The 26,614-nt window shown below is 39.7% G+C and overlaps 2 protein-coding genes and 1 long non-coding RNA gene across 4 annotated transcripts; all 3 read right to left on the minus strand.

Moving 5' to 3' along the window:
- Positions 1-9: 9 nt before the first annotated feature.
- On the minus strand, positions 10-3,781 carry tnnt2d (troponin T2d, cardiac). 2 transcript variants are annotated; one of them, XM_026175420.1, is made up of 12 exons: positions 3,699-3,781; positions 2,850-2,904; positions 2,722-2,732; positions 2,612-2,639; positions 2,469-2,526; positions 2,273-2,389; positions 2,095-2,172; positions 1,893-2,003; positions 1,364-1,473; positions 1,127-1,217; positions 842-879; positions 10-313 (listed from the first exon to the last, which is right to left on the minus strand). In XM_026175420.1, exons 2-12 carry the CDS (start codon positions 2,885-2,887, stop codon positions 271-273), a joined length of 723 nt encoding a protein of 240 aa, XP_026031205.1. In that variant the 5' UTR covers positions 2,888-2,904; positions 3,699-3,781; the 3' UTR covers positions 10-270. The 2 variants fall into 2 exon arrangements, with proteins under 2 accessions (XP_026031205.1, XP_026031204.1); XM_026175419.1 differs by having other exon boundaries at positions 1,364-1,476.
- Positions 2,960-25,558, minus strand: cald1b (caldesmon 1b). The gene is made up of 17 exons (XM_026172257.1): positions 25,400-25,558; positions 25,075-25,178; positions 21,953-22,078; positions 21,087-21,423; positions 20,923-20,964; positions 20,668-20,834; positions 20,049-20,070; positions 19,605-19,640; positions 19,449-19,516; positions 19,068-19,314; positions 18,812-18,937; positions 17,800-17,843; positions 17,623-17,701; positions 16,408-16,539; positions 16,167-16,334; positions 14,499-14,570; positions 2,960-3,076 (listed from the first exon to the last, which is right to left on the minus strand). The coding sequence occupies exons 2-17, from the start codon at positions 25,146-25,148 to the stop codon at positions 2,960-2,962; spliced, it is 1,857 nt and encodes a 618-aa protein (XP_026028042.1). The 5' UTR covers positions 25,149-25,178; positions 25,400-25,558.
- LOC113026524 (uncharacterized) lies at positions 4,085-16,199 on the minus strand. Its single transcript, XR_003272930.1, has 4 exons — positions 16,167-16,199; positions 14,499-14,570; positions 12,946-12,977; positions 4,085-5,992 (listed from the first exon to the last, which is right to left on the minus strand). It is a non-coding gene; the product is annotated as an uncharacterized LOC113026524 (long non-coding RNA).
- Positions 25,559-26,614: the final 1,056 nt, after the last annotated feature.

Below are 26,614 nucleotides of genomic sequence, written 5' to 3' on the forward strand. Positions count from 1 at the left end.
AATACATCATACATTCATTATTTCTTTATTTCTTTATTTTTAAAGCGACACAAGAACAATGCAAAAGTAGACACATTTGCTGTTCAGTGTGAATTTTTGTGTAAGAGTTATTATAGTGGACAGATTTACACAGAAACACTTGTTTTGTACTTTTATGACCATAGCAACTGACACATAACCTTACACAATAGAAGAATGAACACATGGACAATAGACACCAGGGTCCATCGCTGGTGTCACCGTTTGCCTCGACTCTATCTTGTAGCAGCTTTATCTCACACGGCCCATCTTGCCTTTTCCACGACCTTTGGCACTGAAAAGGTTCAGGATACCAATGAGTTTAATAAACACGGATATCATATAGTTTCATTATTTAGCAATTCGACATGCCATTACCCAGGGTACAGATGTTAAAGACGGAAATACAAAGACTGTGGGAGTCATGAGATGATGTGGAAATGATTAAGTTGGTAATATTTTAAGTGCAGAAATTTTAACCGCAAACATTTAAGGCTTTTGACTTCATGGGGGTATGCTGTCAAGCTGCATGCTGTTTGTTTAACAGAAAATAAATTCAAACTATAAGAACAGGGTACGTGATGTGTTTTTCTAATAATGTCACAGATGATAGATTTCTCGAGTATCCGCTGAGCTGAGTGACACTGTTTTTTAGAACATAATACACTCATAACTGCGGTCTCTGATCTATTTTCTGATTGTGAGTGGTGAAATCGTATCTTAGAAAAGTGTGAAATGGAGAAACAGAAGCTTTATGTAAGACAAGAAACCTTAGAAGGTCATCAAAATAGGAAGAGATCCAGCGGGGGAGCTGTGTGCTTACCTCTGGTGATCCTGAACACGAGAGAGAAGCAGGTTGATCTGCAACGGCACATAAACATCTCCTCAGTGTTTCGAAATAAAAAGGCTGATAATCTTACACAACGGGGTCTAACGTGAATCGTGAAACTAGCAAACCACACCAACAAATATCAATAAATGATAAATGCAGGATGGTTGCCTTCAGGTGTTTCTCGTGCTGTTGGTCATAAATACACTCAATGTTCTATTTTGTCTTTTTAAATAATGACAGTAATATCACAGAACGGATTAATAGTTCATGACTTACATCATATTTCTGTCTTTTGAGTTTCTCACTGAGGTCGAACTTCTCAGCCTCCAGCCCCATGAGTGACTCCCACAGTTCTTTGGCTTTATCCCTAAAGTAGAAATTCATACCAAAAACGTATCAAATTACCTGTTACTATTAAATATGTTGCAGTATTAACACGAGTTATCTGTGGCCAATATTTAGAAACATAATGAACTATGAATACTGAAGAAGCCCTGCATAGTGTTGTCATACTTGAGTTTATCCTCGCTCAGGTGATCAACGTTAAGAGGTTTCTTGCGTTCAGCCAGTATCTTCTTCTTCTTCTCTCTCTCAGTTGTTTTCTTGCCTCTTCTGGTGTCACTCTGCTTAACATAACATAAAGAATGAGCATGAATCCGCCTCAACATTCTCTATGTATTATTATTATTAACTTATTTTAAACTGCATTCCAGCATATGTACAAGTAATCCTGAAGTCTTCAGAGAGCTGGGAATGCTCAGTTTCAGACATTGTTTTCCACCGTCAAGGCTTCTGTTTATCAAAGACAGCCAATCAAAAGAGAGAGCTTAATGGGAGAAGAGTCGTAAAGGTGGAGTAGATAAAACCAGCTTTGTGGGTAAACTGAGGGGCCCAGTACTTTTAACTGTAAATCATGCAAAGCTACTGCAGTTGGAGCATCACAGTGGACTATCCACTCAGGTGATCCATTCTTATTAAGTCAAGCAAGCAGATGTCTGCTTCATACTATTCTAATTCTGTCATTCACAGGAAACTGAGAGACCTTCTGTCCACCACCGTACTGCTGAGACATGTTTGAGAGGGCCTTCTTCTTCTTTGCGTCCTCATCCATCTTCTTCCTTTGTTCCTCCTGCTCCTTACGCTCCTTCTCCTCCTGCATGCAGCACAAGCCAATCATTCAATACTGTTTTAGCTGCAGGTGGAATAATAAACAGTAGACTGAAGGTGTAAATCCACGTCCGTACCGCAAGTCTGTTCTGTCTCTCCTTTTCTCTCTCCGCCCTGATCCTTTGCTGCTCGGCTCTCTCAGAACGACGCTTCTCCTAAAAAAAAAACAACAACCAAGAAACACACAAAGGTGCGCGCAGTCACAGTGAACTTCAGCCGGGTACAGACACTGTGACTGCTCTGCAACCAACTCACAATTCTATTAACGAGGGCAATGAGTTCTTCTTCCTCTTTCTTCCTCTGGACGAAGTGAGCCTCGATCAGAGACTGCAGCTCAGCTAGATCCTTCTCCTGACGTTTCCTGTAGATATCCTGCGTCAAAAAACCAAACATTGTGAGAAATGTGTCTGGTCAGTTTCAAACAGAGAGACGTTTGATGAGGCTGACTCACATCAAAGTCCACCTTTTCACCATCAGGGATCTTCGGGGCCGAAATGTTTGCCATAAACCTGCAGGTGTGAACAGTTTATCGTTGAATGATTCGTCCTAAGTGAGGTTTAAACTGCTCAACGTAAGGGAAGTTAAGAAACATACTTAGGCTTGGTCTTTGAGTCATCTTGTGCTGATGACCAGGAGCACACATGATTAGTAAACTGGGAATGAAATCAGGTGTATAAAATAATGGGTAGATGCAATTTTCTTACCATCTTCTTCCCTGGAAGAGAGCAGAAACATTGCCACAATTAAAAATGTCCTCTTAATTACACAATAAAGAAATGTTGCACTCATAATAACATGAAGATAAAAAAAAAGTGTAAAATTGATCACATACTGAACTTCTTCCTCCCCGACTTCTTCTGTGTCAGACATTTTGTTAACGGTGAGCTCTGCAAAATGGACACCCTATTAGCCTATATTTACACCAACAACTATTTCTGATCATTAAGCAGCATAGTAGATCCTGAGATAGCAACCGTTCACACAGTTTACAATGAGGGTCAGCGTTGGATCAGATATCTTAGCCTGGCCAGAGTTGAAGATGTCTATTCTGATCTTTAACTGGACAACAGCAGCAACACAATAACTGGAAAACACTCCTACTCAATATGCCCAAATAAAACACTTCTGTATGCGTATTTAAAGGGTACACACATAGTTATTCAACTAAATGTGATCAAAGTCCTGTCACAAGTTTGAAATTACTGACGACAACTATAAAAAAGTGTTTTATTACTGTGCAGATGGTGATGCTGTAGGCAGAACGGCTTCAAATGTAAAGTTAATATCTCCAGTTAAGTTTGAAGTAAAACATTGAAATTCTACTCATGTATAGAATGTGTTATTGTCTACTTATTATTATCTGCTTATTATTCTGCCAATAACAAGTTTTTATTATAACAAAATGTAAAAGTAAGCAAAAATGATGAATTTATCAATAGTGTCTGTGTGCGTACATGTTCAAGCTGCTGTACAGTCACAGAAGATGTTATAAAGATGCCATGGAGACAGTTTTGTTGGATTTGTAATGTGGCTTAAAAAGATTTCAGCATGCTGCGAAAACAATCCAAGACCAGATTTCATTCAGTGATAAACTAACTGATCGATTAATTCAGTTCAATATTTAAGGTTAAACAAGATTTATTTGGTAACATTTCCCCACACAGAGCATGCGTGCTCTTACCTGTGACCCAGACAGAGGAGCTCAGAGGCGAGCGACAGACTCCAGCTCCTTGAACTTAACAAACAGGTTAAGCATCAAGGATACATAGTCCAGCCCTTCTGACTCATGTGATTGCAACACCCTATGGCTGATCAGTCTATTGTTAGAGAGCTGGACATTACAGACACACAAGGAACTAGATACTAACACACACACACACACACACACACACACACACACACACACACACACACACTCATACGTGCTACATGTTTTGCAGGTAGATTCCTGCCTCGTCACCCTCCACTGTGTTTTCAACACACCATAATTTCACAAATGGTTACAAATGACAGCATTTCCTTTCATTGGTTAAAATTAAAACAGAACCAGAACTTTTTTTCCTCCATTTTTTTTTTATTGCTGAAGCCATACATACAATATTTGTAAACAACTCAAACAAGGCAATCAATAAAAAAAATGCTGAAAGTGTCACAATACATTTAGGCAGAATTGAACGTATGTGCACTGCTGACAGGAACACCGGGTTACATTCTCTGTTAATTACAGGCTTTTTTTAAACAGAGTGCATGTTGCGATTGTCTTGCAGGTCTCTAATGTTTCTGCAACGCATAAAAAGCTGAAGTAGGTGGCATGTAAATGCACAATAGATAAGCAAAGCAGCCAGACTATAACCTGTTTGTTGAATACAATAAGATTTGTTCACTGAACTGTTGTTACAGTAGATACTTGCATACACAAGTATTCATAGACTTTTTTTTGCAAAAAAAAAAAGCCATAACAGTAACAAAGCTGGATGTTATTCGTGAAAATGTTTCACGCAGCTGTAGCAGGCCTAGGCAGGATGTGCCAGTGTTGACTTATGATTTGAGGTGTGGATCCTTGTGTGTTTTTTAATTAGAATTTTAATAAGAGCGCCTTTATCAAGGCTTATCGGCTTTCTAACTATTATTGTGCATCATCCATTTTGGAGTTGTAAATTTGACTAAATGACGAGTGAATGAACTAAGAGCCAGTTGCCTTTTGAAGTTAATCACGAGGTGGGTGATCAGATAGTCTGTGTTTTCTCTGTGTGCTCTTCATACTACATCCGAAGAGTCACACTGATGCCATGCTCACAATAGGAATAGAAACTACAATGTTCAGCAGGTAAAAATATTTATCACGTCTTCCATTTTTAGTGAGTACGTTTGCATGACAAGGTATTTAAAAATGACTAACAGAACATGAATGTCTAATAGATTAATCCATCCAGTAGACCAGGGGTTGGGGAATCCAGGCCTCAAGGGCCGGTATCTTGAAGGTTTTAGAAAACCTGTAGGACACTGGCCCTTGAGGCCTGGCGTTCCCCACCCCTACACAGATGTTGATATATTTCTCTCTTGAAGAGCTGAATCACTCGGATAGTTTTGCCATCCTTTGCGAACATCAAAGTCATTCATTTAATGGTTTATTTATGAGTGTTTGTGCACAACTTATTATTGTTAAAAAAATATTAAAAACTTTTATCAAAATTGTAAACATTAGCCAAAGAGATTTCTTTATTGCTTCACAACCACAGACTTGTTAATTACGTCTAACTGATCTATATTAAGTACATGCAAAGGCCTTATTAAATACGTCAGAAACCCTTTATGATGGATGCCTTAGTAGAAACGAAAACCTACAAAACAAGTAAATTATATACAAGCTTTTCATCCAATATCCAGCTGTGGAGTACAGTATACTTTCTATGGAATCAAAACCATAACTTTCATCACAAAAAGCAGTGTGCATGTATCACTATAAAGCAAGAATACTAATTACTGGGTATAAGCTATATGACATAATGTCAAAGCCCAAATGCACCATATGAATTATAGACCTGCTAATGAGAGCTGAAAGCAAAATAACTTGCAGAATGCTTGAATGAAAAATAGTGACAGCAACAGCTAATGGACAGTTTTAGTTTACTACTGAGTATTAACCATGTAAAAACAATTAGAAAGTGTTATATTCTTTTAAATTTCTTATAGTCACATATCAAGTCAAGCCATCATCTTTTCATTTTTGATGAAACTCTTGAAGCATGGCTAAGTCAAAATAGGTGGCAGTGCAAAGGTACTGATACTGTAAAGCTAGAGCTGGAAGACTTTGACACAGGAATCCCATTATGTCATTCCCTTCTCCCTCATTGTGATGCGAACCTCATGCAAAATACGGGCGTGCTGAAGGGGAACAAGTGTGAACGTAGAGCAGCAGAAGTGTGAGTTTGAACAGGTGTAACTGGGATGTCAATGGTTAGGGTCTCACTCCTGCTATAAAAGAAACAGAAAGACATTAAAGATCAGTTTCTCATTGTGTCCATTGCTGATAAAGTCACTGTTAGAGTAAGGTGAGACACCACAGGTGAATATGTGAATATAAACAGAACAGATATCACCTTGATAAAATCCCACAATATTATTTACATTACATACAAAAATTTACTATTTCTTCTGCAAGTTTCTAAAATTTTATCGAAATAGACAACAATGTGCATAATAACCAATAACCAATATATAAATCTGAACAATGAATAAATTCCAAATGTTGTAAATTTTATTTTGTTGGTACAAAAATCTTCTTTGATGTTGGAAATCTACTTTTATCCCTTAATGAATAAAAAAATATTTTAAAATAGAGAAAAGTAGAAAAAATGCCATGTTTTTAAGGTATAAACTATTTTATATATATCAGCCTCTAAATGGTATTAAAACAAACTTTAGTAAAATCATTGAGATTACAAAACTAAAAAATGCTTTTCTTGTTTCCAACACCACGCTTCATGCTTACACTGTACTGAAGTAACGGTGCACGAGTCACGGTCATAATCGTTATTTTCGTATACTCTGCCTTAGTGGTGTGTTTTATAGAGCAACCTGAAGCAATTTCTACAATGCTGTGAAAAAGTATTTGCCCCTTTCAGATTTCTTCTTTTTTCTTTTATTTTCTTTTTTGCATATTGTCACATTTACATCTTTCAGATCCTCAATCGAACAATTTTTTTACACTTTTTTTGGAAAGCTGTGTTCACTTTAGCTTGCCACACTTAGGCCTGATTCTTGGCAGATCTGTTAAGTCAATCAAACAGAACCTGTCAACAACCTTCCACAAAATGAAGGAGCCTAAAAGATCTTAAAGAAAGAAAGAAACTTAAAAACAATGAGAAACAAAGTCACTGACATCTATCAGTCTGGAAATGCTTACAAAGCCATTTCTAAGGCTTTGGGACTCCAGTGAACCATGACGAAGGCCTTTATCCACAAATGGAGAAACCTTGGAGCAGTGATAAACCTTCCCAGGGGTGATCGTCCACGAAAATTACTCTGAGAATGCATCTACAAGTCATCCAGGAGGTCACAAAAGAACCCAGAACACTATCTAAAGAACAGAAGACTTTACTCGTTAGATTAAGGTCATGATTCAACAATACAGAGTTCCAAGGAGAAAACCACTGCTGACCAAAAAGAACACAAAAGCTCGCCTCACATTTGCCAAAAAACATCTTGATGACATTTGGGAAAATATTCTGTGGACTGAATAGACAAAGGTTGAACTTTTTGGAAGGTTTGAGTCCTATTACATCTGGCATAAAACTAACACAGCATTTCATAAACAGATCATACCAGCGGATCATACTTCAGGACCTTGACGAACCATAAATTCTGCTGTCTAGCAGAAATCCTGAAGGAGAATGTCAGGCCATAAGTTCATGGCCTGAAGCTCAAGCTCACTTAAGTTATGCAATAAGACAATGATAAGAAACACACCACCAAGTCCACCTCTGAATTGCCCCCCAAAATAAAAATACAAACAAAATGAAGGTTTTGAGTAGTCTGGACTTAAATCAGATTGAGATGCTTTGGCATTATCTTAAGCAGGCCGTTTACATCCAGTGTGGCTGAACTAAAACGATTCTGCAAAGAGAAGTGAACCAAAACTGCTCCACAGCAATGTGAAAGACTCATTGCCAGGTATCACAAACACTTAATTGCAGTTCCTGCTGCCAGTGGTCACACAACCAATCATTAGTTTTAGGGAGCACTTACTGTTTCACACAGGTCCAGGTTGGTTTGGTTAACCTTTTCCCTTAATAAATGAAATTTTCATTTAAAAGCTGCATTTTGTATTTATGCTTATTGTTAAAATTTATTTGAATATCTGAAACATGAAAGTGTACCAAATATGCAAAAAACTAAGAAATGAAGGAGGACATACTTGGCCATGTTTGATATGGGCCTCAAACATTTTAACAGACAATTTAACAGACAATGCTTCCACAGATACAAGAGGGGAAAGCAGCTTAAAACTGTGCATATTTTCCTTCAAGTGTGTCAACTTTAAAACATAAAGATCATCAGCCACTAGCCTCAGCATCATTAATCAATGCTTTCACGACCATTGTTCTCTATAAATACAATATAATGCATGTTCAGTGCCGCTGTTGTTGTTGTTCAGAGTTAGGACACTTTGCTTTGTGACTGAAAGCTGTAACTTGGTCATTTGCCCTTTACTTCATTGCTCAGCCGTCTATTTCTGATGAAGAAGTTGGAAGGCTACAAGCAAGGAGTGCTATTTAGAGTTGAAGTTGACACTCGACAAACACTTTTCCACTCCTATTGTTCACACTTTGGCCCAAGCACTGATGCCTTCATGTCAGAAGAAACGTGATATTTGAACACGAAGAAGCAAGGCAGCTTTATTATGCCAAAGTCAATATCTTTTTCATGATTTATGTTGTAAAGTCAAACGTTTTAACTTGTCCTATGTAGCTGTGGTAGCTCATCTTAGGTTTTTATCATTAGCGCTGAGTGAATAAGCCTGGTGATCGAGCCCGATTTGCTTCTTAAATGGCTAGTAATCCTTTTCAGCAGTCAGTTGTAATGTGACAATCAAGCAGCTGCACTCTGGTATGCCTGACAGCTCTCTGACACTCCGCACGGTTCCCCAAGTCCAGGTGGAACTTGGGGAACAGCCCACAGCAAAAACATGACAGTCATCCCAGGAGTCTGGAACTTTCTTTATACTGGGAAACAAGGTCAGGGTGAGTGTTTTTTTAAATATAGATCGCAGTGCCACAGAGCTGAGCCCGTGCCCAAAAATCTCCAGCAGCAGATTTGATTTACAGTGAGCAGCTACGCTGGTAGAAAGAGAAGTTGGTGGGTAGTAGTAGTTACGAGCTCCTGCTGGGCTATAAATCAGTCAAGGCTTATTGTACTTGTCCAGTACATGTTTTGAAGAGCAGACACACTTCATCTCAAGTTTGCTTCCCCCAGGACTGACCAACATAAAGCCCTGGTTTAACATGTACGATGTTCAGCTTTGCAGTGTTAAAAGAAGTATTCACTTTGCCCGAGTGAAAGTAGAGCTAACCCCAATGTAGAGACACTAAAAATATCTCCAGCAAAAGGACTAATTTGATATTTTAGGAAATGTGTGTTGTCATTCGCCCTTTACTTTATTCTAGGCTGTCTATTTCTGATAAAGGAAGTGGTGACCTATACCACACTTAAGTTTGTAAATACAAAGCTACAGCTATGTCTGTGAAGGAAGAAAGGAAGGAAGAAAGCTACAGCTAGCAGTTGGTTTGGTTACCAAAGGGGTTCTGGTCATTGGAGACTCCATGAACAGGAAGTCACTGGATAAAGACAAATAGTCTAGAATTTAACCCACTTGAAATCACACGCAGATTTATTTTCTTTTAAAGTTTCTAATGACCTTTTAACTTTTACCAACTCGGGAGATTCTGTTATTTTAATATTATTAGACCTCAGTGCTGCTTTTGACACAGTAGATCACAGGATTCTTATCTCTTGACTGGAACAATGTGCCGGAATTAAAGGGCTTGCTTTGGAATGGTTTAAATCCTACTTATCTAATCGTACTTTCTCTGTTAGATTCAGAGACACATTGTCTCCAAAGACGACCCTTTTTTGCGGGGTCCCCCAGGGCTCTATCCTTGGTCCAGTCCTTTTTTCAATTTATATGCTCCCGTTGGGATCTATTTTTAAAAAATATGGAATTTCGTTTCACTGTTACGCAGATGATTCTCAGATTTACCTTCCACTAAAATGAAAATCTGTGAATCCTCTGAAGGGACTGTTTGATTGTCTAGAAGATGTCAAGGCATGGATGGCTCTAAATTTTCTAAATCTAAATGAACAGAAAACTGAGGTCATTGTCTTTGGTCCTTCTGACCATTATGACCATGGCCCCTTAGAAAGTGATAAAAAACCATTTGCAAGAAATTTAGGGGTGATTTTTGACAGCAATTTAACATTTCATAAACAGATAAATAATGTAGTCAAAACCAGTTTCCTTCATCTTCACCTAATTACAAAAGTTAAGCCCAGACACTTCACACCTCCTCTATTCACCCTGCTCACTCCCCCCCACCCCCAACTGCAGCATCCAATACACACTCAACACAAGGCTCCAGCCTGTCTCTCTCAACCACCCAGGTTAGGAGGGAACTGAGGAGGATTAATGGCAAGAAGGCAGCGGGTCCAGATGGCATCAGCTCGAGGGTCGTCAGGTCCTGCGCGGACCAACTGTGTGGGGTGATGGAGCACCTCTTCAACCTGAGCCTGAGGCTGGGAAGAGTCCCACAGCTCTGGAAAACCTCCTGTGTTGTACCAGTGCCAAACACTTCACGCCCCAAGGACCTCAACAGCTACAGGCCGGTGGCTCTGACATCCCACCTGATGAAGACCCTGGAGCGGTTGGTCCTGGCTCAGCTTCGGTGCCTAATAAGCTCATCACTGGACCCACTTCAGTTTGCCTACCAGCCTGGCATTGGAGCGGATGATGCCGTCATTCACCTCCTACATCGTTCCCTCGCTCACCTGGAGACCGCTGGAAACACTGTGAGAATCATGTTCTTTGATTTCTCCAGTGCCTTCAACACTATTCTTCCCTCGGTTCTAAAGGACAAGCTGGTGAACTCTGGAGTGGACCATCACCTCACTACCTGGATCCTGGACTACCTCACCGACTGACCACAGTATGTGAGGACTCAGGGCTGTGTGTCGGACAGGGTCGTCTGCAGTACGGGGGCCCCACAGGGAACGGTTCTGGCTCCGTTCCTCTTCACCATCTACACTGCAGACTTCTCCCACAATTCCACCCAGTGCTTCCTGCAGAAGTTCTCTGATGACTCTGCAATAGTCGGCCTCATCACTGATGGGGACGACAAGGAGTACAGAGGTCTGACCCAAGACTTTGTGGACTGGTGCCAGCTGAACTACCTCCAGATCAACGCCAGTAAAACCAAGGAACTGGTGGTAGACTTCCGCAGGCACAAGCATTCTCCACTGCAACCACTGAACATCCAAGGTATGGACATTGAGGCTGTGGACAGCTACAGGTACCTTGGTGTTCATCTGAACAACAGACTGGACTGGACTCATAACTCAGACGCCCTCTACAGGAAAGGGCAGAGCAGGCTGTACCTGCTGCGGAGACTCAGGTCGTTTGGAGTGGAGAGCCCACTCCTGAAGACCTTCTATGACTCTGTTGTGGCTTCTGCTATCTTTTATGGCGTGGTCTGCTGGGGCGGCAGCATCTCTGCTGGGGACAGGAAGAGACTGAACAGGGTGATCCGAAGGGCCAGCTCTGTTCTAGGATGCCCTCTGGACCCAGTGGAGGTGGTGAGTGACAGGAGAACGGCGGCTAAGCTGTCATCCCTGATGGACAACATCTCCCACCCCATGCAGCAGACTGTGACAGCACTGAGCAGCTCCTTCAGTGGGAGACTGCGGCACCCACGGTGTGGGACGGAGAGATTTCGCAGGTCTTTCCTCCCCACTGCTGTCAGACTCCGTAATAAAGACTTTAACTGATCAAGCACACACATCCATACATATGCAATAATACTAAGTGCAATAATCCTTTCTGTCATCGTTGTATTTTTACTCAGTTGTATATAGTATTTGTATTTGTATTCTATTTTTATCTTATTGTATATTTATTTTATTTTATTCTACTGTATATAGTATTTTATTTTATTCTATTCTGTACAGTTGTGTACTGTATTTATTCTTATTGTATTCTAATTTTTGCCTCATAACTTTTGCACTGTCCACTCCTGCTGTGACAAAACAAATTTCCCACATGTGGGACTAATAAAGGTTATCTTATCTTATCTTATCTTATCTTATCTTATCTTATCTTATCTTATCTTATCTTATCTTATCTTATCTTATCTTTCTCTGTTTCAGAGATTTTGAGAAAGCGATCCATGCCTTCATCTCATCTCGCCTCGACTTCTGTAATAGTCTCTAGTCTGGTGTCACCTCTTCATCAACTGGCCGACTGCAGCTAGCTCCTAACTGGCACACACAAGCGAGATCATATATCTCCTATACTTGCATCACTACACTGGCTGCCAGTCAGCTTTTGAATTGACTTTAAGATCTTAACACTTGTTTTTAAGTCGTTGCATAGACTAGCCCCTACATATCTTGCTGTCAAAGGAGCTTGCAAAGAAAGCCCCTACATATCTTGCTGATCTCCTAACCTGGTATTCTCCCCCAAGATCCTTGAGGTCTGCAGACCAAATGCTTTTGGTTATCCCTATAGGTCCAGATTAAAACACAGAGGAGACCGGGCATTTGCTGTGACTGCCCCCAAACTTTGGAATACATTGCCTTTGATTATCAGATCCTCCCCAACACTGGATACTTTTAAAAGTCGTCTAAAAACCCGTTTTTATTCTCTGGCTTTTGATTCATCATGAGTTTGTTACTATTATTCTTTTTTATGATTTTATTCTCTTTTTATGATTTTATTCTCTTTTTATGATTTTATTCTCTTCTAAAATACTATTCTGTTTTTTTTTATATTTATTGCCTTGTCCATGTTATTGGACAGTACTTTGGTCAACACCTGTTGTTTTAAAACTGCTATATAAATAAGTTTGAACTTTGAACTATTGTTTTTTAAATGATCGGTTGTTTGCCCTAATTTCCCATCTCTGTAAGCTAGCTAGGTGTCACTTCATATTAACTCTACCATAAGAGAGTCTATCTGTTTAGTATTTGTTAAACCTTTTCTCTGACATTAAACAAGGAACAACTATTAAACTCTTTTAGTGGTATATTATAGTTATGCACAAGTGTTACTGTATGTTAGACTATTTATTTTTACTTGTGCAATGATAAATGTTCAGTATTGAGTAAGGGTACTTAGTTACATTTGACCACTGCATACAGTCACTTCAGAAGCTTACCATTAACGAGAAAACTTGCCTCCCACAGCCACCTGTGCAAGCAGAAGGAATAAAGGAAACAAAATAAATGAGGGAAGACAAATCATCTACTGGTATTCAGGCAAATTATCATCTAAGTATTCACAGTGCTTTCTTTTTTCCATATTTTGTTCCAGATGGATCAAATTCATTTTTCACCTCAAAGTTCTTCATACAGTGCTCCATAATGAAGGTGAAGGTGAAAAAAAAAATGCTTGATACATTCTCTGACATGTATTAAAAATAAAAAAATAACATGTACATAAGGATTTACAGCCTTTGCTCAACACTTTATTGAAGCACCTTTGGCAGCAGTTACAGCTTCAAGTCTTTTTCAATATGATCTTAGAGGTTTGGGTCATAGTCCTGGTGGAAAATGAACCTTCGCCCTAGTCCAGAGTGCTTTTGTGCAGCTTATCATCAAGTACATCTCTGTAAATTGTTGCATTCATCTTTTCTCTGACCCTGACTAGTCTCCCAGTTCCTGCTGCTGAAAAACATCCAAAAGGATGATGCTGCCACCACCATGCTTCACTATAGGAATGGCACTGGCCCGGCCTTGAGCACTGTCTGGTTTCCTCCAGACATTACTCTTGGCATTCAGGCCAAAGAGTTCGATCTTTGTTTCATCAGAACAGAGAATTTTGTTTGTTGTGGTCTGAAAGTCCTTCAGGTAAGCATATGGCAAACTCCAGGTGGGCTGTCATATTCCTTTTGCTGAGGATTGGCTTCCATCTTGCCACTCATACAGGCCTGATTGCTGGAGTGCTGTAGAAATAGTTGTCCTTCTGGAAGGTTCTCCTGTCTTTATCAAAGTCACCATCGAGTTCTTGGTCAAGTCGCTGACTCGGGCCATTCTACCCTAATTTCTCAGATTGGCCGGGCAGCCAACTTTACCAAGAGTCCAAAGTTCTTCATTTACAGGTGATGGAGGCCACTGTGCTCCCAGGGAGCACAGTGGCCTCCATCAGTGGCCAGAGAAATTTCTGCACTTTTCCCCACATCTGTGCTCAATGCCTTAGACTTCATGGCTTGGTTTGTGCACTGTCTAGTATGGGACCTTATATAGACAAGTGTGTGCCTTTCCAAATCATGTCAAATCAACTGAATCTACCACAGGTGAACTCCAGTTAAGTTGTAGAAAGATGTGACAGATGCTCAGGATGCATCTGAGCTCAGTTTTGAGTATTTTTATTTATTTATTATATTTTGTAATAAATTTGCAAGAATTTCAAGCAATCTTTTTTCACTTCGTCATTATGGTGTATCGTGTGTAGAACTTTGAGGTGAAACACAAATAAGACTATAACATGACAAAATGTGGAACGAGTGAATTACTGGAGCAGCCGTGTATCTTATGTTTTTACTTAAGATTCCAAATAAGTAACATCAGCTTGGAGTCACATTTTCACAAATGACCACTTTCACTCATGTATTAGGTAGACTACATCAAGAAAAACAACTATTACCACATCATTGTAAATCCTTTAAAACACTAACATTGCCCCTTCAAAGAACAGTGTCTGTGTCTTTACCTTTCCAGGCGTAGAGCCCTTCTTTGCTTCCCACATGCCACGCTTATTGCCCACATCAGCTGGTTTCACATCCTGTCACAAACAAAATGCACAAAAAGATTGTTAGCCCTGGGAAGTGCCAGAAGAAATATTTAGACCAGCTACTTAAGCAAAAAGTATAGAAAAGAAGAAGCTTTTATCCAAAGAAATTTCTCAGCAGAAAGCACAGAGGTACTATGAGTAAATTGTCTCAAATGTTCTCCTCAACCTACTTTAAATTAAATCAGATAACTGAAAGTGTGACCATTTTTATGGTGAGGAATGAGAAAAAGTAGCAATAACTTGGACTGTCTGTAAAACATTGGAGAGCTTTCCTTATCGGTCCTCTAACAGATTTGAAGGGCTTTATAGAACTGCTTTCATCCTGAGAAGACAGTGATTCCTTAGTAAAGGGTTTAAGTGACATGTTTAAGCAAAGGAGAACTAAAAACTAACATCACATGAAGTATGAAGTCATCAATGTCCAGGGAGTAAATGTACCAAATGATTTCCCTTCAATGGATGCAAATACAGTTCCCAAACATATTTATTAGGCTTCTGGTTATTACTGGTGATATTGGTGAAGTATATGCAAAACCTTTACCAGTTTGACGAGCAGACAAAAAGCAGCAGGAAAAGCTTGAGTGAGGATAGCTGAAGGAAAGAGCACAATTAAAGAGGACAGAAAGGCTGAAAAATACCACTAGCACAGTAAAGACACAGTAAAGATTTAATGCTAATATCCACACATGCACCAGACTGCGGTACAGCTTCAACCCATCAGGGGGAAGTGTTACTGCAAGAGTAACAGCAAGGTTACAGAACTTCTCTGGCCAAGATATTTGATACCAAAGTTATCTTGCTCATAAATTTTGCTTAAGAACAATGTCACACGTCATCTACCAACCTTACTCCCCATGAATGTGTCTCCAGACAGTTTTTACTAGCAGCTGGTGTCTGACTTTAAGAAGAGGACACAGTGCTCACTGACTACCCTAGTACACATTTATTTAGGCTATATGACCATAAAGAGAACAAATTAAATCATTAAGTTTCCATCTACTTGTTGTGACATGTCATAATATGTGATAGCTATGAATAGATATGACCCTTTCCTCCTTTTCCAAAGGACACTCAAAGTATGGACTCATCAGTAGGACTAAAACATGCATTTCAGGGAGAGTTAAATGCAAACTGAGATTTCTGTTTGAAAATACTGCAGTTTTCTGGAATATAGGATTTAAATACAAAATAAATTATGTTAAAAGGAAAGGTGTTTCACGGCTCTTCTGTTGTCTGCAATAGATAAATACTTTTTTTTGCTTCTGTACAAAGATTTCTCATGGGTTCCTGGTCAAATAAATTAATTGAAGCTTTTCCCATCATGTGTACAAGAACTCAGAGAAAGCCATGACAGCATATGCTGTTCAGTAAACTCTCCATGTGGTGCTGCTAGACTTAAGACAGCAGCACCGTCCAGCCCTGGAGTGCAGACCCAAAGGCTGCAGCCAACAAAGGACAGGCATGTTGATGTGCAAATGAGCACATCAGCATGTGCAGAATATCAAGGGATTACTCTGCTGAAGACTGGCGTCTGATTTACAATAGTGTGTGGATGTGTGATCACGGCAAGGATTTATCAGGTCTTACTGCGGGCTTTGCTGCTGCTGCTGGTGCTGGCTTTGCAGCTGCTGATGGCGCTGGTGCCGGTGCTGCTGCTGCAGGTGCTGGCGCTACTGTCTTCTCGCCTTCTGCCGGCTTTCCCGTCCAACTGTTGACACGTCCGGTCACACTTCCTTTGATACCGGCCACATCCTGCTGAAGAAACACTTTAAATATGCAATCACACACTAAACCACACTAAGCCTCTTTCTGTCTCATTCTCCGTTACCTTGTTTGCAGGTGAGGGACTTTCAGAGGTGCTGCCCACGTTGCCTTTCTCCCACATACTTTTGATGCTGCGTGTTCCCCCCGTAGGAATATCTGCCACTGGAGACTTGGGAGATTTTACATCTTTGTTTCCCTGTAAAAAGATAATAATAATAATAATGGACTGCATTTATATAGCGCTTTTCTAGGCACCCAAAGATGTATTTAGTTACATTTACATGGGCAAACACAGGAGCAAGCTCAGGGACACAAATAACAACATAGATTTAAATTTACCCAAGAACATTAATGTACTTAAGCACAATTTTAAGATAACTGTGCTTCATTTCAATTTATCAATTTTATTCTACTATTTACTGAGATAAAAAGCCTCAAAATGATGATCGGCACTTTTCAGAGCTTTGACATTAGGTCCATGTTGCAATACAAATATAACTAACTGTAACTTTTAATCATTTAGTACCAAGTGAAGAAAATACAGCTTTAAAAAAAAAAAATTTAATCTACACATATTTAATTTGAAATATACACCCTTCATATGTGTATATTTCAAATTCGCAGGCTAACATTGAACATTTTATCTGCTACATTTACTTAGATAAGATTTTAAATCTTATCTAAATTTAAATCTTGATGGCTCCTCAGTCTTAACAAATATTTACTGTCCAGCTTTTTTTTCCATTACCATTTTAGTCAGACTCACATTAGTTAAAAATAATTATTCTTTCCATCTACAACCTATATTTGGAAGTATTGCTCTGTTCTGGGACCTACCCACCCATCTATGTGCATGGAGGTGGAGAATCTTAATTGGTGTGATTAATAATACCTGTGTTTACCTTCTATTTCATATGAAATAGGTCTACTGGATGTGCTGAATGTGAGTCATTATGAACCGTGGGTTGAGCTTGACTGTGTCATCTGACTGAACTAACACTACACTTCACCTCTCAGCCTGGTTTGACCCATTAATAGAGATGAGTCGATGACACTTAACCATACATAGGATGTGAGACTTGCTCCATTTAAACCATTTACACCAGAAAAATGTGTTTCTCGTGTAGCTGATGCATCATACTCTGACTTCAAATGGACCATCTTAAGGTTGTTGCATTGGTTGCAACTTAAAAGAATATATGTTCAAATAAAACATGACTATTACTGCTACCTTTATTAAGGATGGTGATTAATATTTAACATAGAGATCAGCTCTCACCTGGATGGCAGAAGTGTATTGTTCCATTCTGTTGCCAATCTTGGAGACAATAGGAGTGTGTGACACTCTGGCTGTGGTGCTGCACAGATGAACCAGGCACTGGGCATTAGTAAAAGCCACCAACCACTTATTTATCGTTTTCTCTTGTACTGGAAAAAAATCTTTTTTGTGGCTTACCTTTTCTGGGCTGATTTACTGAGGAATTCTGCCTTCTCCCCAATCTGCACAAAACAATGTGGATTTTTACACCAAGTAGCGTTTCAAAGCCACAAATCACATTCTGCAACTCAATTCAATTCTATTTATATAGCGCCAAATCAGAAGAACAGTCAGGAAGGGGCAGCAATCTGCCATGACCGGTCAGTGCTGTGAGGTGGGGGGACACGACAAAAGACACACTCTATAAAAAAAGCTATGGTAGCGTTGCACCACAAGGTGTCATTATTTTTTTTAATCAATAGCATACAGCTTATATCAGTGGAATTAAAACCAGAACTTGATAAGGGAATGCCAAATGAACAAAAACAGTAGTCAGGAAAAAATGTTTGACCATAAAGGGAGAACAACAATATCTGTGCTCCACTTCGCACAAAGCATGGAAACAGGGGGAAACAGGTTGGCTGGCTCTGTCATCAAGTAACAAAATGAACCAGGCAGCACTCCAAATCATCTCACAGTATGTGAGAAAACCTAGATTTGAAAATGAAACAGTGTGTTATTTGCTTAGTACATGTCGTTGAGTCTCTGGTTGCCTTCCAACCTCATGGTGACAAAAAAAAAAACTCAAGGAATTTCTTTCAATTACATAAAAGTTTATAAAAACCAGATACATTATTTATACAAGACAGCTATATTTTACAGCCTGTACTATTACAGTGTCACTATTTTCAAGAGTTTACTCACACAAGTTATAATAAAAGCATTTTTCTCTATTCAGCTGGGTTTTCAGATATCTGGCTATGACTTCAAAGTTTGTTATTATTATAGTGCTCAAAGTATAATAAAGCATTTATTTAAATTACTCTAAAAAGATACACAGACACTTTTTGTTTCTACTGTGGATAAGTGGCCATATGTTTAGCTGGCTTTGCAGGATCTGGGCAAATACAACCGAGACTGTGTGTGTAAACTCAACTCAGTGAACCTTGTGTGACAACTAAGCCGTACGAACCAATTCTCAGACACTCACCTTAGAGGAGCCTTTGGGACTGATAGTAAAGGTTGGTTTTGTAGACCCCTCCTCCATCTGTTTCTTCTTCTCTGCAGCCTCCGCCCTCCTTTTCTCTATTTCTTCCTTCATCCTCTTTCTCTCCTCCTGTTACAAAAGCCCCATTTTGCTGTCACATTTCTGTAGCCACACATATGATAAATAGCACATATCCAAACCCATGCACTGTCTTAAATTGGTATATTTAACCCCTGAATGTCAAATAACACATCCTCGCCTGCTCCTTGGCTTTCTTTTCCTCTAGCGCCTGTTTCCTTTGCCTCTCCTCTTCCTCGAGGATCTTCTTCCTCTCCTCTCTCTTCCTCTTCAGCTCCTCCAGCTCTGCCTCGGCACCCTGCTGCTTCTGCTTCATCTTCTCAAACTCCTCACTTTCCGCATTGTTTCGTCTGCGCTTCAGCTCTTGCAGTTTTCGCTCAGCCTCCTGTCGCTCCAGGTCTTCTGCTTTAGTGGAGGGCGGATTGTCCCTGCTCGCAAACAGGCACAGTTTATTTAATTCACATGTTAAAATATGCAGATTAGACTTAACAGTGATCAAAATCATTGACTGTCTATAAGCAGTGGTCCCATTACATTGTGGAGACAGTTTGCCAAGATGTACCTTGATGTCTTTTCTGTTTTCTTTAATTTACTTTCAATGACAGCTCCATTCTGTTTGGTTGGTTCAATCTTTCAAAAAAGACGGGAAAAGAAAAGTTTTTCTTCCATAAAAGAAAAATAAACACATATTGAATATTGACAGCTAGTATTGTTTTACCTTCTCCTTAAACCCAAATCTCTTCGGCTTCTCTTCCTTCACACGAAGATGTGAAAATAAGAGAGAAAGAAAAGATCAGCAAGCATCCAGTGTTACACACACACACACACACACACACACACACACACACACACACACACACACACACACACACACACACACACACACACACACACACACACACACACACAGGACAAAGGCCATCAAACAATAGTGGAGTACTGGTAGTGAATGCAAAGCAGATGTAAGCTAAAGAGCTATGACACTGCAGCATCCTTGATATCACCACCTCCAGCAAAACACTGCGACTGCACTGTGATCTGTGACCAAACCACAAAACCACATCACACAGCAAAGCAAGAACAAACCCACATAAATAAAGAGTGTTTTTTTACTTTGCAAATAGTTACATTAACACAAAAGTCCCACAAATCCCATCAATACCTCCTCTTTCTTCTTCTTCTCTTCCATCTCTCTCTTTTTGCGCTTATCCTCTTCCTCTTTTTTCTTCTTCTCTTCAGCCTCCTTTTTCCTTTTTTCCTCCTCTACTTTCTTCTTCTCTTCCACTTCCCTTTTTCGTCTCTCCTCCTCTTCTTTCTTCCTTTGTTTCTCCTCTTCCTCCTTTTTCTTCTTCTCTTCCATTTCCTTCTTTCGTTTTTCCTCTTCTGCTTTCTTTTTCTTTTCTTCCATTTCCCTTTTCAGTTTTTCCTCTTCCTCTTTCTTCTTCTTTTCCTCCAGCTCCTTTTTTTGCCTTTCCTCTTCCTCTTTTCTCAGTCTCTCTTCCACCTCGGTGTTCTGCTTCTCTTCCTCTTCTTTCTTTTGTCTCTCTTCCAGCTCTCTTTTCTGTCTTTCCTCCTCTTCTTTTTTCATTTGTTCCTCCATCTCTTGTTTTTGTTTTTCCTCTTCCTCTTGTTTAAGCCTCTCCTCAGTTTCCTTCTGTTGTTTTTCCTCTTCTTCCTTCTTTCTCCTTTCCTCCTCCTCCCTTAGTGTCTTTTCTTCCTCCTCCTTCTGGAGTTTTTCCTCCATTTCCCTTTTTTGTCTTTCTTCCTCTTCTATCCTCCGCTTTTCTTCCATTTCCTTTTGATGCTTTTCTTCTTCTTCTTGCCTCTTCTTTTCTTCTTCTTCTTCATTGTCAACACCAGGCGCAGGCTCATCTTCAGCATCTTTATTTTCTAAACCTGGCTCCTCAGTGTCCACCTCTGTTGCTGCAGCCTTCTCCTCAGTCTCTTCCTACAAAAACAAATTAAATTTACTTCCCGTCAGTTTTATGGAGTTGGATTAATGAGTCTAAAAGAGGTAAAAAGACATAAAACTCTACCTCATTTTCTGTTGTTTGTGTTCTTGATTCTTCAACAGATTCCTGACAATCACAACAAAAATAAATCAATTAATCAATAAAAAAAATCACAATATAAAAACTTTTTTCCCCAGTAAATACATTATAATTTATAAAACAAACAAAAAGGCTGAAACACATCTTACCTTCTCGTCCTCCTTTGTGTCTTCTTCTTCTTTCCTCCAAGAGTTAGTATCAGTTCTCGTCACCTCCTCCTGGGCAGATTCCTCCTCCTTCTTCTCCTCCTCCTCCTCCTCCTCCTCTGTATTTTGTTGCCTGCTGATGCTGATGAAAGTCTGCTCTTCCAATGTGACGTCTGTGCCATTGGTGGTGCCAATTGTGGGATCGAGCTCCTTCTGTCTCTCCATGGCCTCCTTCATCCTCTTTTGCCTGCGTTCCTCCCTTCTGGCGAGGCGCTCCAGCAAAGCTTGATCATCATCTGCCCCTTCGCTTACGGCCGTGGAGGACTCTGTCTCTGTCACGCTGAAAAATTAAAGAACAAAAACAAAACACCAAAGATTAAATTCAATCAAAGTCGAACCTCAAAATCTTGGCTGCTATCAAATGTTTTGGTCTGATCAAGTGTGATGAACCCACAAGTCTTTCTGAGTGGAATTTTCTCCTGTGGCTAACCAGCGAAAACATCAATCCAAGAACCTCACAACCGCTGGAGCTTTCCAAATATTAAGGCTGGAGGGCTTTATCAATACCAAACACTTAGATAGGCTGTAGAGCTGCTGCGTTTTTCTTTTTCTCTCTCTCAGTGACGCTTACGCAGGAACAAAAAAGCATTTGAATAAAATTAAATGAAAAAACACTTTTTTGTTTTTTGTGACACAGTTAATTTGTGCAATAGGCCAAGGTAATAAAATGTGCTGCTTTTATACACAACAATTCAACTTGTGTGTAAATTTATTTTTCATACGTCAAAAAAAAGTTTTTTTCATTAAGAAAACCCCTAATGGGAAGTTACTTATTTAACCTCATTCTAGATGATGGCTACACATCTTACCTGTTAGTGTCGATCACCTCAGTCGTACCAGATTCCTCTGAGTCTTTCATCTTCTTTCTCTCCTCCCTTGCGCGTCTCCTTCGCTCCCGAGCCTCTTCCTCATCATCATCATTGGTGTTACCTGTTCTGAAAGAGCACATGTGCAGAATTACAGTCTTTTGTTTAAAATGCATTTTAGTTTTTTGGGTTAAACCATGAAAACACGTCAATCCACGTGAAAGCTACTTTGGCTTAATGGCAGCTTTTGTGCTAAAATATCACTGTCTAGTGTTAATGGCTAAAACACCCAATGAATCCAAGGTCCACTATTGATGAGCTGTCTTTAAAAATTATACTCTAGATCAGATTTCTAATCCCTAAACCTAACCAAGGAAGTTAAAAGAAGCAGAAAATAAAATTGGTATAATTTGTGATAAAAGGCCCGAAACACCCTGTGAAGTTAAGCCACAACTGATGATGTGTCCCGCTGGTAAAGCTTTCAGGCTGCCTTTCTTCATAGTAGCCATCCCTCAAGACTTTCTTCATTTGAAGCAATGCATTATCAGAGATTGTAACATCTAGTCCTTTATTGAATCTGTAAATGCCTTGGTTTGGAGTTTGTGATATAGTTTCGGCTCATGTTTTGTTTTTTGTTTTTTGCCTATCACTTTGCTTGTGTATGCCTATTAGTTTAACTTCCTGTCTCTGTCTTTTTACTACACATTTGCCTACGTGAGAATGCTGGATCGTTCCCAATGGTACTTTCCTCTTCTAGTATTTGTACTAGTATTAAAAGCTGACTGCAAATTCACTTTGACGCTGTATAGATGAACAGATGAAAACAAATTATGGACCTAACTGTAAATGCTTTGAGCTCCATGGACCTCGTGGTTGTGCCTACTTTACTTGTGACACACTATGACATGTTATGTAAGGCTTTAGTGTAGAGTGGAGTTTCCCATACACATTTTATTTTATGTTTTTAAGAAACCTAAAGTGACAAAACAAGTGTTTTTCCTGATAAAAATTTAAAAAACTTCACATAAATCAAAAACACAATTTCCTCCAAAAGAAATATGTGATATGTGACATTTTTATGTTGACCACATGAGAAGCTAAAGCCATACCATCTAAAGCTGATTTTAAAAGACACGATGAAGATTTGAGATACCACAACTGAGAGGAAAATAGTCTATAAGAAATAATTATAAACACACGTGCTACACATGCAAATGTCACATCCAAGAAGATGCGTGTACTTCAAAAGACTGGCTCACTTGGGACTTAATACTACAACATGTAATATATGAAAAAGGGAGAAAAAGCAACAGAATAGGGATGCAGAACAATGCTGTTCCTCTCCATCAACCCCATATCTCCTGTCAGTGACTTTCATCCAGCTTTGAATGCTTCCACAGTTAATCTTTCAACATGCCTGGGAGTATCTTTTTAAGTATTACCAGGCTTTATGAGACAGAGAGGGAGCTTGAAATGGTCCATTGATAGCACACGGGTATTATTTCCCTCTGCTCTTCCTGAATCTGCGAGGCAATCTTTTACAGATGTTGCGAGAGGTGGAAGGCAACCGCAAGAATCCTTTCTGTCTTTAAAACAGCAACAAAGACCCAAATGAGGCGGAAAGCCAATAAATCCACAGGCAAAGATTTCTCCAAGTGGCACGGATCACCTAGAGAAATCAGTGAGGAAGCAATCCAATTAGAGAGAACCCCAGCCCAAACTTAGAAGCTTCCTGACTGAGTGCTGTCAAAATGTCACAGTTAAATTTCAGACAACCAGCCCGAGGGACACGAAGCATAATAAATGAGGGGAAATATGATGGGAGCTACTTGGCTAACAGAGGTGCTGAGTGAAATGAAGGAAAGAGGCTAAAAAGCTCAGCTCAAGCAGTGTAAGTCTGAAGCCCTCGGAGCAGGCTATTATGCACTGGAATAAAAATGACAGTCAAAACATTCCAGTGTCGGCAGCGTTTGGAGAGGAACTGGAAGGCATAAAAGGAAGGGCAGGCTGGTTTGGCATGGCCGGCTGTGAGAAAATTGCAAGGAATGCTCTTCGTTGCTTGGGCACTGATGGCACATCTGATATGACAGCACCCGACTGGAAAAAGCACAACATGCTGGGCTATGTTTGGACATCTTGATTATATGATCACATAAAGGATTAAAGTGATCATAATCTTTTCAAATCCATTCAGAGAGTAAAATGCAGTGACCGCAGTGTTTGATCATCAGTTTAATTAGCTCTGCGATTAAACACTTCTGACATCTTTAAGTGTCAGCATCTCTCACTTTGTTTCTACTCCACCTGAGGTCACAGCAAGTACAAACCTTCTACTTTACACCACTGGGGTGGATATCAGCACCATCTTTTAAACATTATTGTTTAATTTACTGAGCACATGAAAGAGACTGAATGAAACAACAGAGAATGAAAGGTAAACCCAAACAGCAGCACAGATGACGGTCCCCTTAATGAGCTCAGGATAGTGTGGAGATCATTGGGCCATTATCGGCTCTTCCTTCTGCTCCGTGTGGAGACAAAAAACTCCATCATGCATCCTTCCATACATCAAACAACATATAGTATGCATATATAGAAAGGCCTGCTCACTGAGCATGTGTCCATGAGACGAACCAATCATCGGAGGGCACAGAAGAACGATCAGAAGAGGAACATCTTGTTTAATGTTTTCAGAATGGCTCACTGCACCCAAGGGTTTAAAAGTGTCACCACAGATGTGACTGGGAAACAGCTGCTGTTTAAAAACTAAAAAAAAAAGTGTGTGTGTGTGTGTGTGTGTGTGTGTGTGTGTGTGTGTGTGTGTGTGTGTGTGTGTGTGTGTGTGTGTGTGTGTGTGTGTGTTTCGGAGTGGGTGAGTAGGCCCTGCTAATCAAATATAAAATCTATCCGGTTTGTTTTGTGAGCCGACACAAATACTTTGCATGCTAACAATGCTATTGAGGCTTTAATTCAAGATGATGTGGTGTAAGATGTTCTGATATTCACAGTGCATTCACCCTTTTTTTGTGAGTTTCACTTGTAATTTTAAGTCTGCATGCTCAGGACTGTGTCTTTTGTGTGTGTGTGCATGTGTTGTTTTGCGCAGGTTTTACAGGATTACTCACTTTTCAGCTTCAAGGCGCATCTGCTCTCTCCTTTGCCTCCTCAGCTCCATGCGGCGGTCAAAGTCGTCATCCATGGTGGCCAAAAGGTTCTCCTTGCTTTCTCACTAAAAGACACAAATATAATGTCAGCATGAGTATCCTAAGTTAAATGAAATGGACATTTACTTTTTAATGCACATGTAAAAAAAAAGTTTAAACTCAATTAACAGCAGCTTGTAGGGTCCAGATTAACAGACACACATTGCAATATGACAAAGGGCCCACCCAAACTTTTTTTAACATATGAAAAAATCAATAAAAACTTCTGTCTGCTGGTTTACAATACCTTAGCAATAGCGAAAGTTGAGTCCACGGACAACAGAGACTCCTCTCCTGTCATATATCAGCTCCCACAGTCTGGTTTATATCTCAGTCCTTCTGCAGCGCAAAAAGAATTCCTGCTTGTCTTTGCAGTGACTACAACTACCAGAAAAGGCAAAGCCTGCCTCTCTGCTCTCCTCTTTTTCTTTCTCAGCCTCCCTCCTCCTCAGGCAGACTCCTGCTCGCTCCCTCTGACTCTCACTTTTCCCTCCCTGATTTCTGAATTTGGACTTAAACTTTGTCTTATTCTGCTTACTGTACCTTGTCTGCTTTATCTAGCTTATGTCAGATGTGTCGGTTTTAATTTATAAAGGTTTCCACAGAATTATTCCGTGCTTCTAAAACGCTATTCACTGCACCACACTTACTGGTCACAGGACAGCTTTGCAGTGCGCAGTGGTTTATATTTCAGCAATTAGCCTGGCATGACGTTGGTTTTCAGTTGCCAAAGAAAAAAAAATGCCATTAGCCTTTTAATTACTTTTTTCCAACTAATAATTACTATAATGAATAATATTTGTAATTACTGGCTCTGTACTGGACAGATACATTTGTTATTAAATAGAGGAAGAAGAGTGCAATTTTTTCTCTCTCATTAAATTATTCAAACATGTTTGACTCCTCGTGTTTCCCTATGCTGTTATTGTAGTTTCATTGAAAACAGATAAAGAGATCCAGTGGGAAACGCAATCTACAAACAGGTTTCTTTGAACTTCAGAGGCGGGGCATTCCTGTGCATTTAAAAGGTAATTAGAGTTTCCAGCATCACAGATAAAATCATAGTTCTTGTAAAAGGTTGCCAAAGCTTATAATCTACAATCAACTGTTCAGCTAGATCAATCAACTGAAAACCAAAGCCCCCATTTTAGTAATAATAAAGCTGTAATCTGGCCTGCAGGGTTTCCCAAAGCTCACTAACGTCATACAGCCTGTGCCCAGTAACTAATTGCTAGTCTTTCTGGCTTAGAGAAAAGAACTGAGGGTTCATTTAAATGCACAGACTTAGATAAAATGGCTTCTTAGGCTGACACAAAATCCTTCATTTATAGCAGTTTTTGTGTCCACAGTGTCCTCCCACTACAGACATGGATGCTAAGGTAACTGATGGTTCTTGGCTGAAAATGTGAGTGTGAGGGGGAACTTTTGTGTGTGTGAGTGTCTGGCAGTCCTGTAGGAACCT

This window comes from Astatotilapia calliptera, chromosome 7 (genome assembly GCF_900246225.1).
Source record: "Astatotilapia calliptera chromosome 7, fAstCal1.2, whole genome shotgun sequence".
Classification (NCBI taxonomy): domain Eukaryota; kingdom Metazoa; phylum Chordata; class Actinopteri; order Cichliformes; family Cichlidae; genus Astatotilapia; species Astatotilapia calliptera.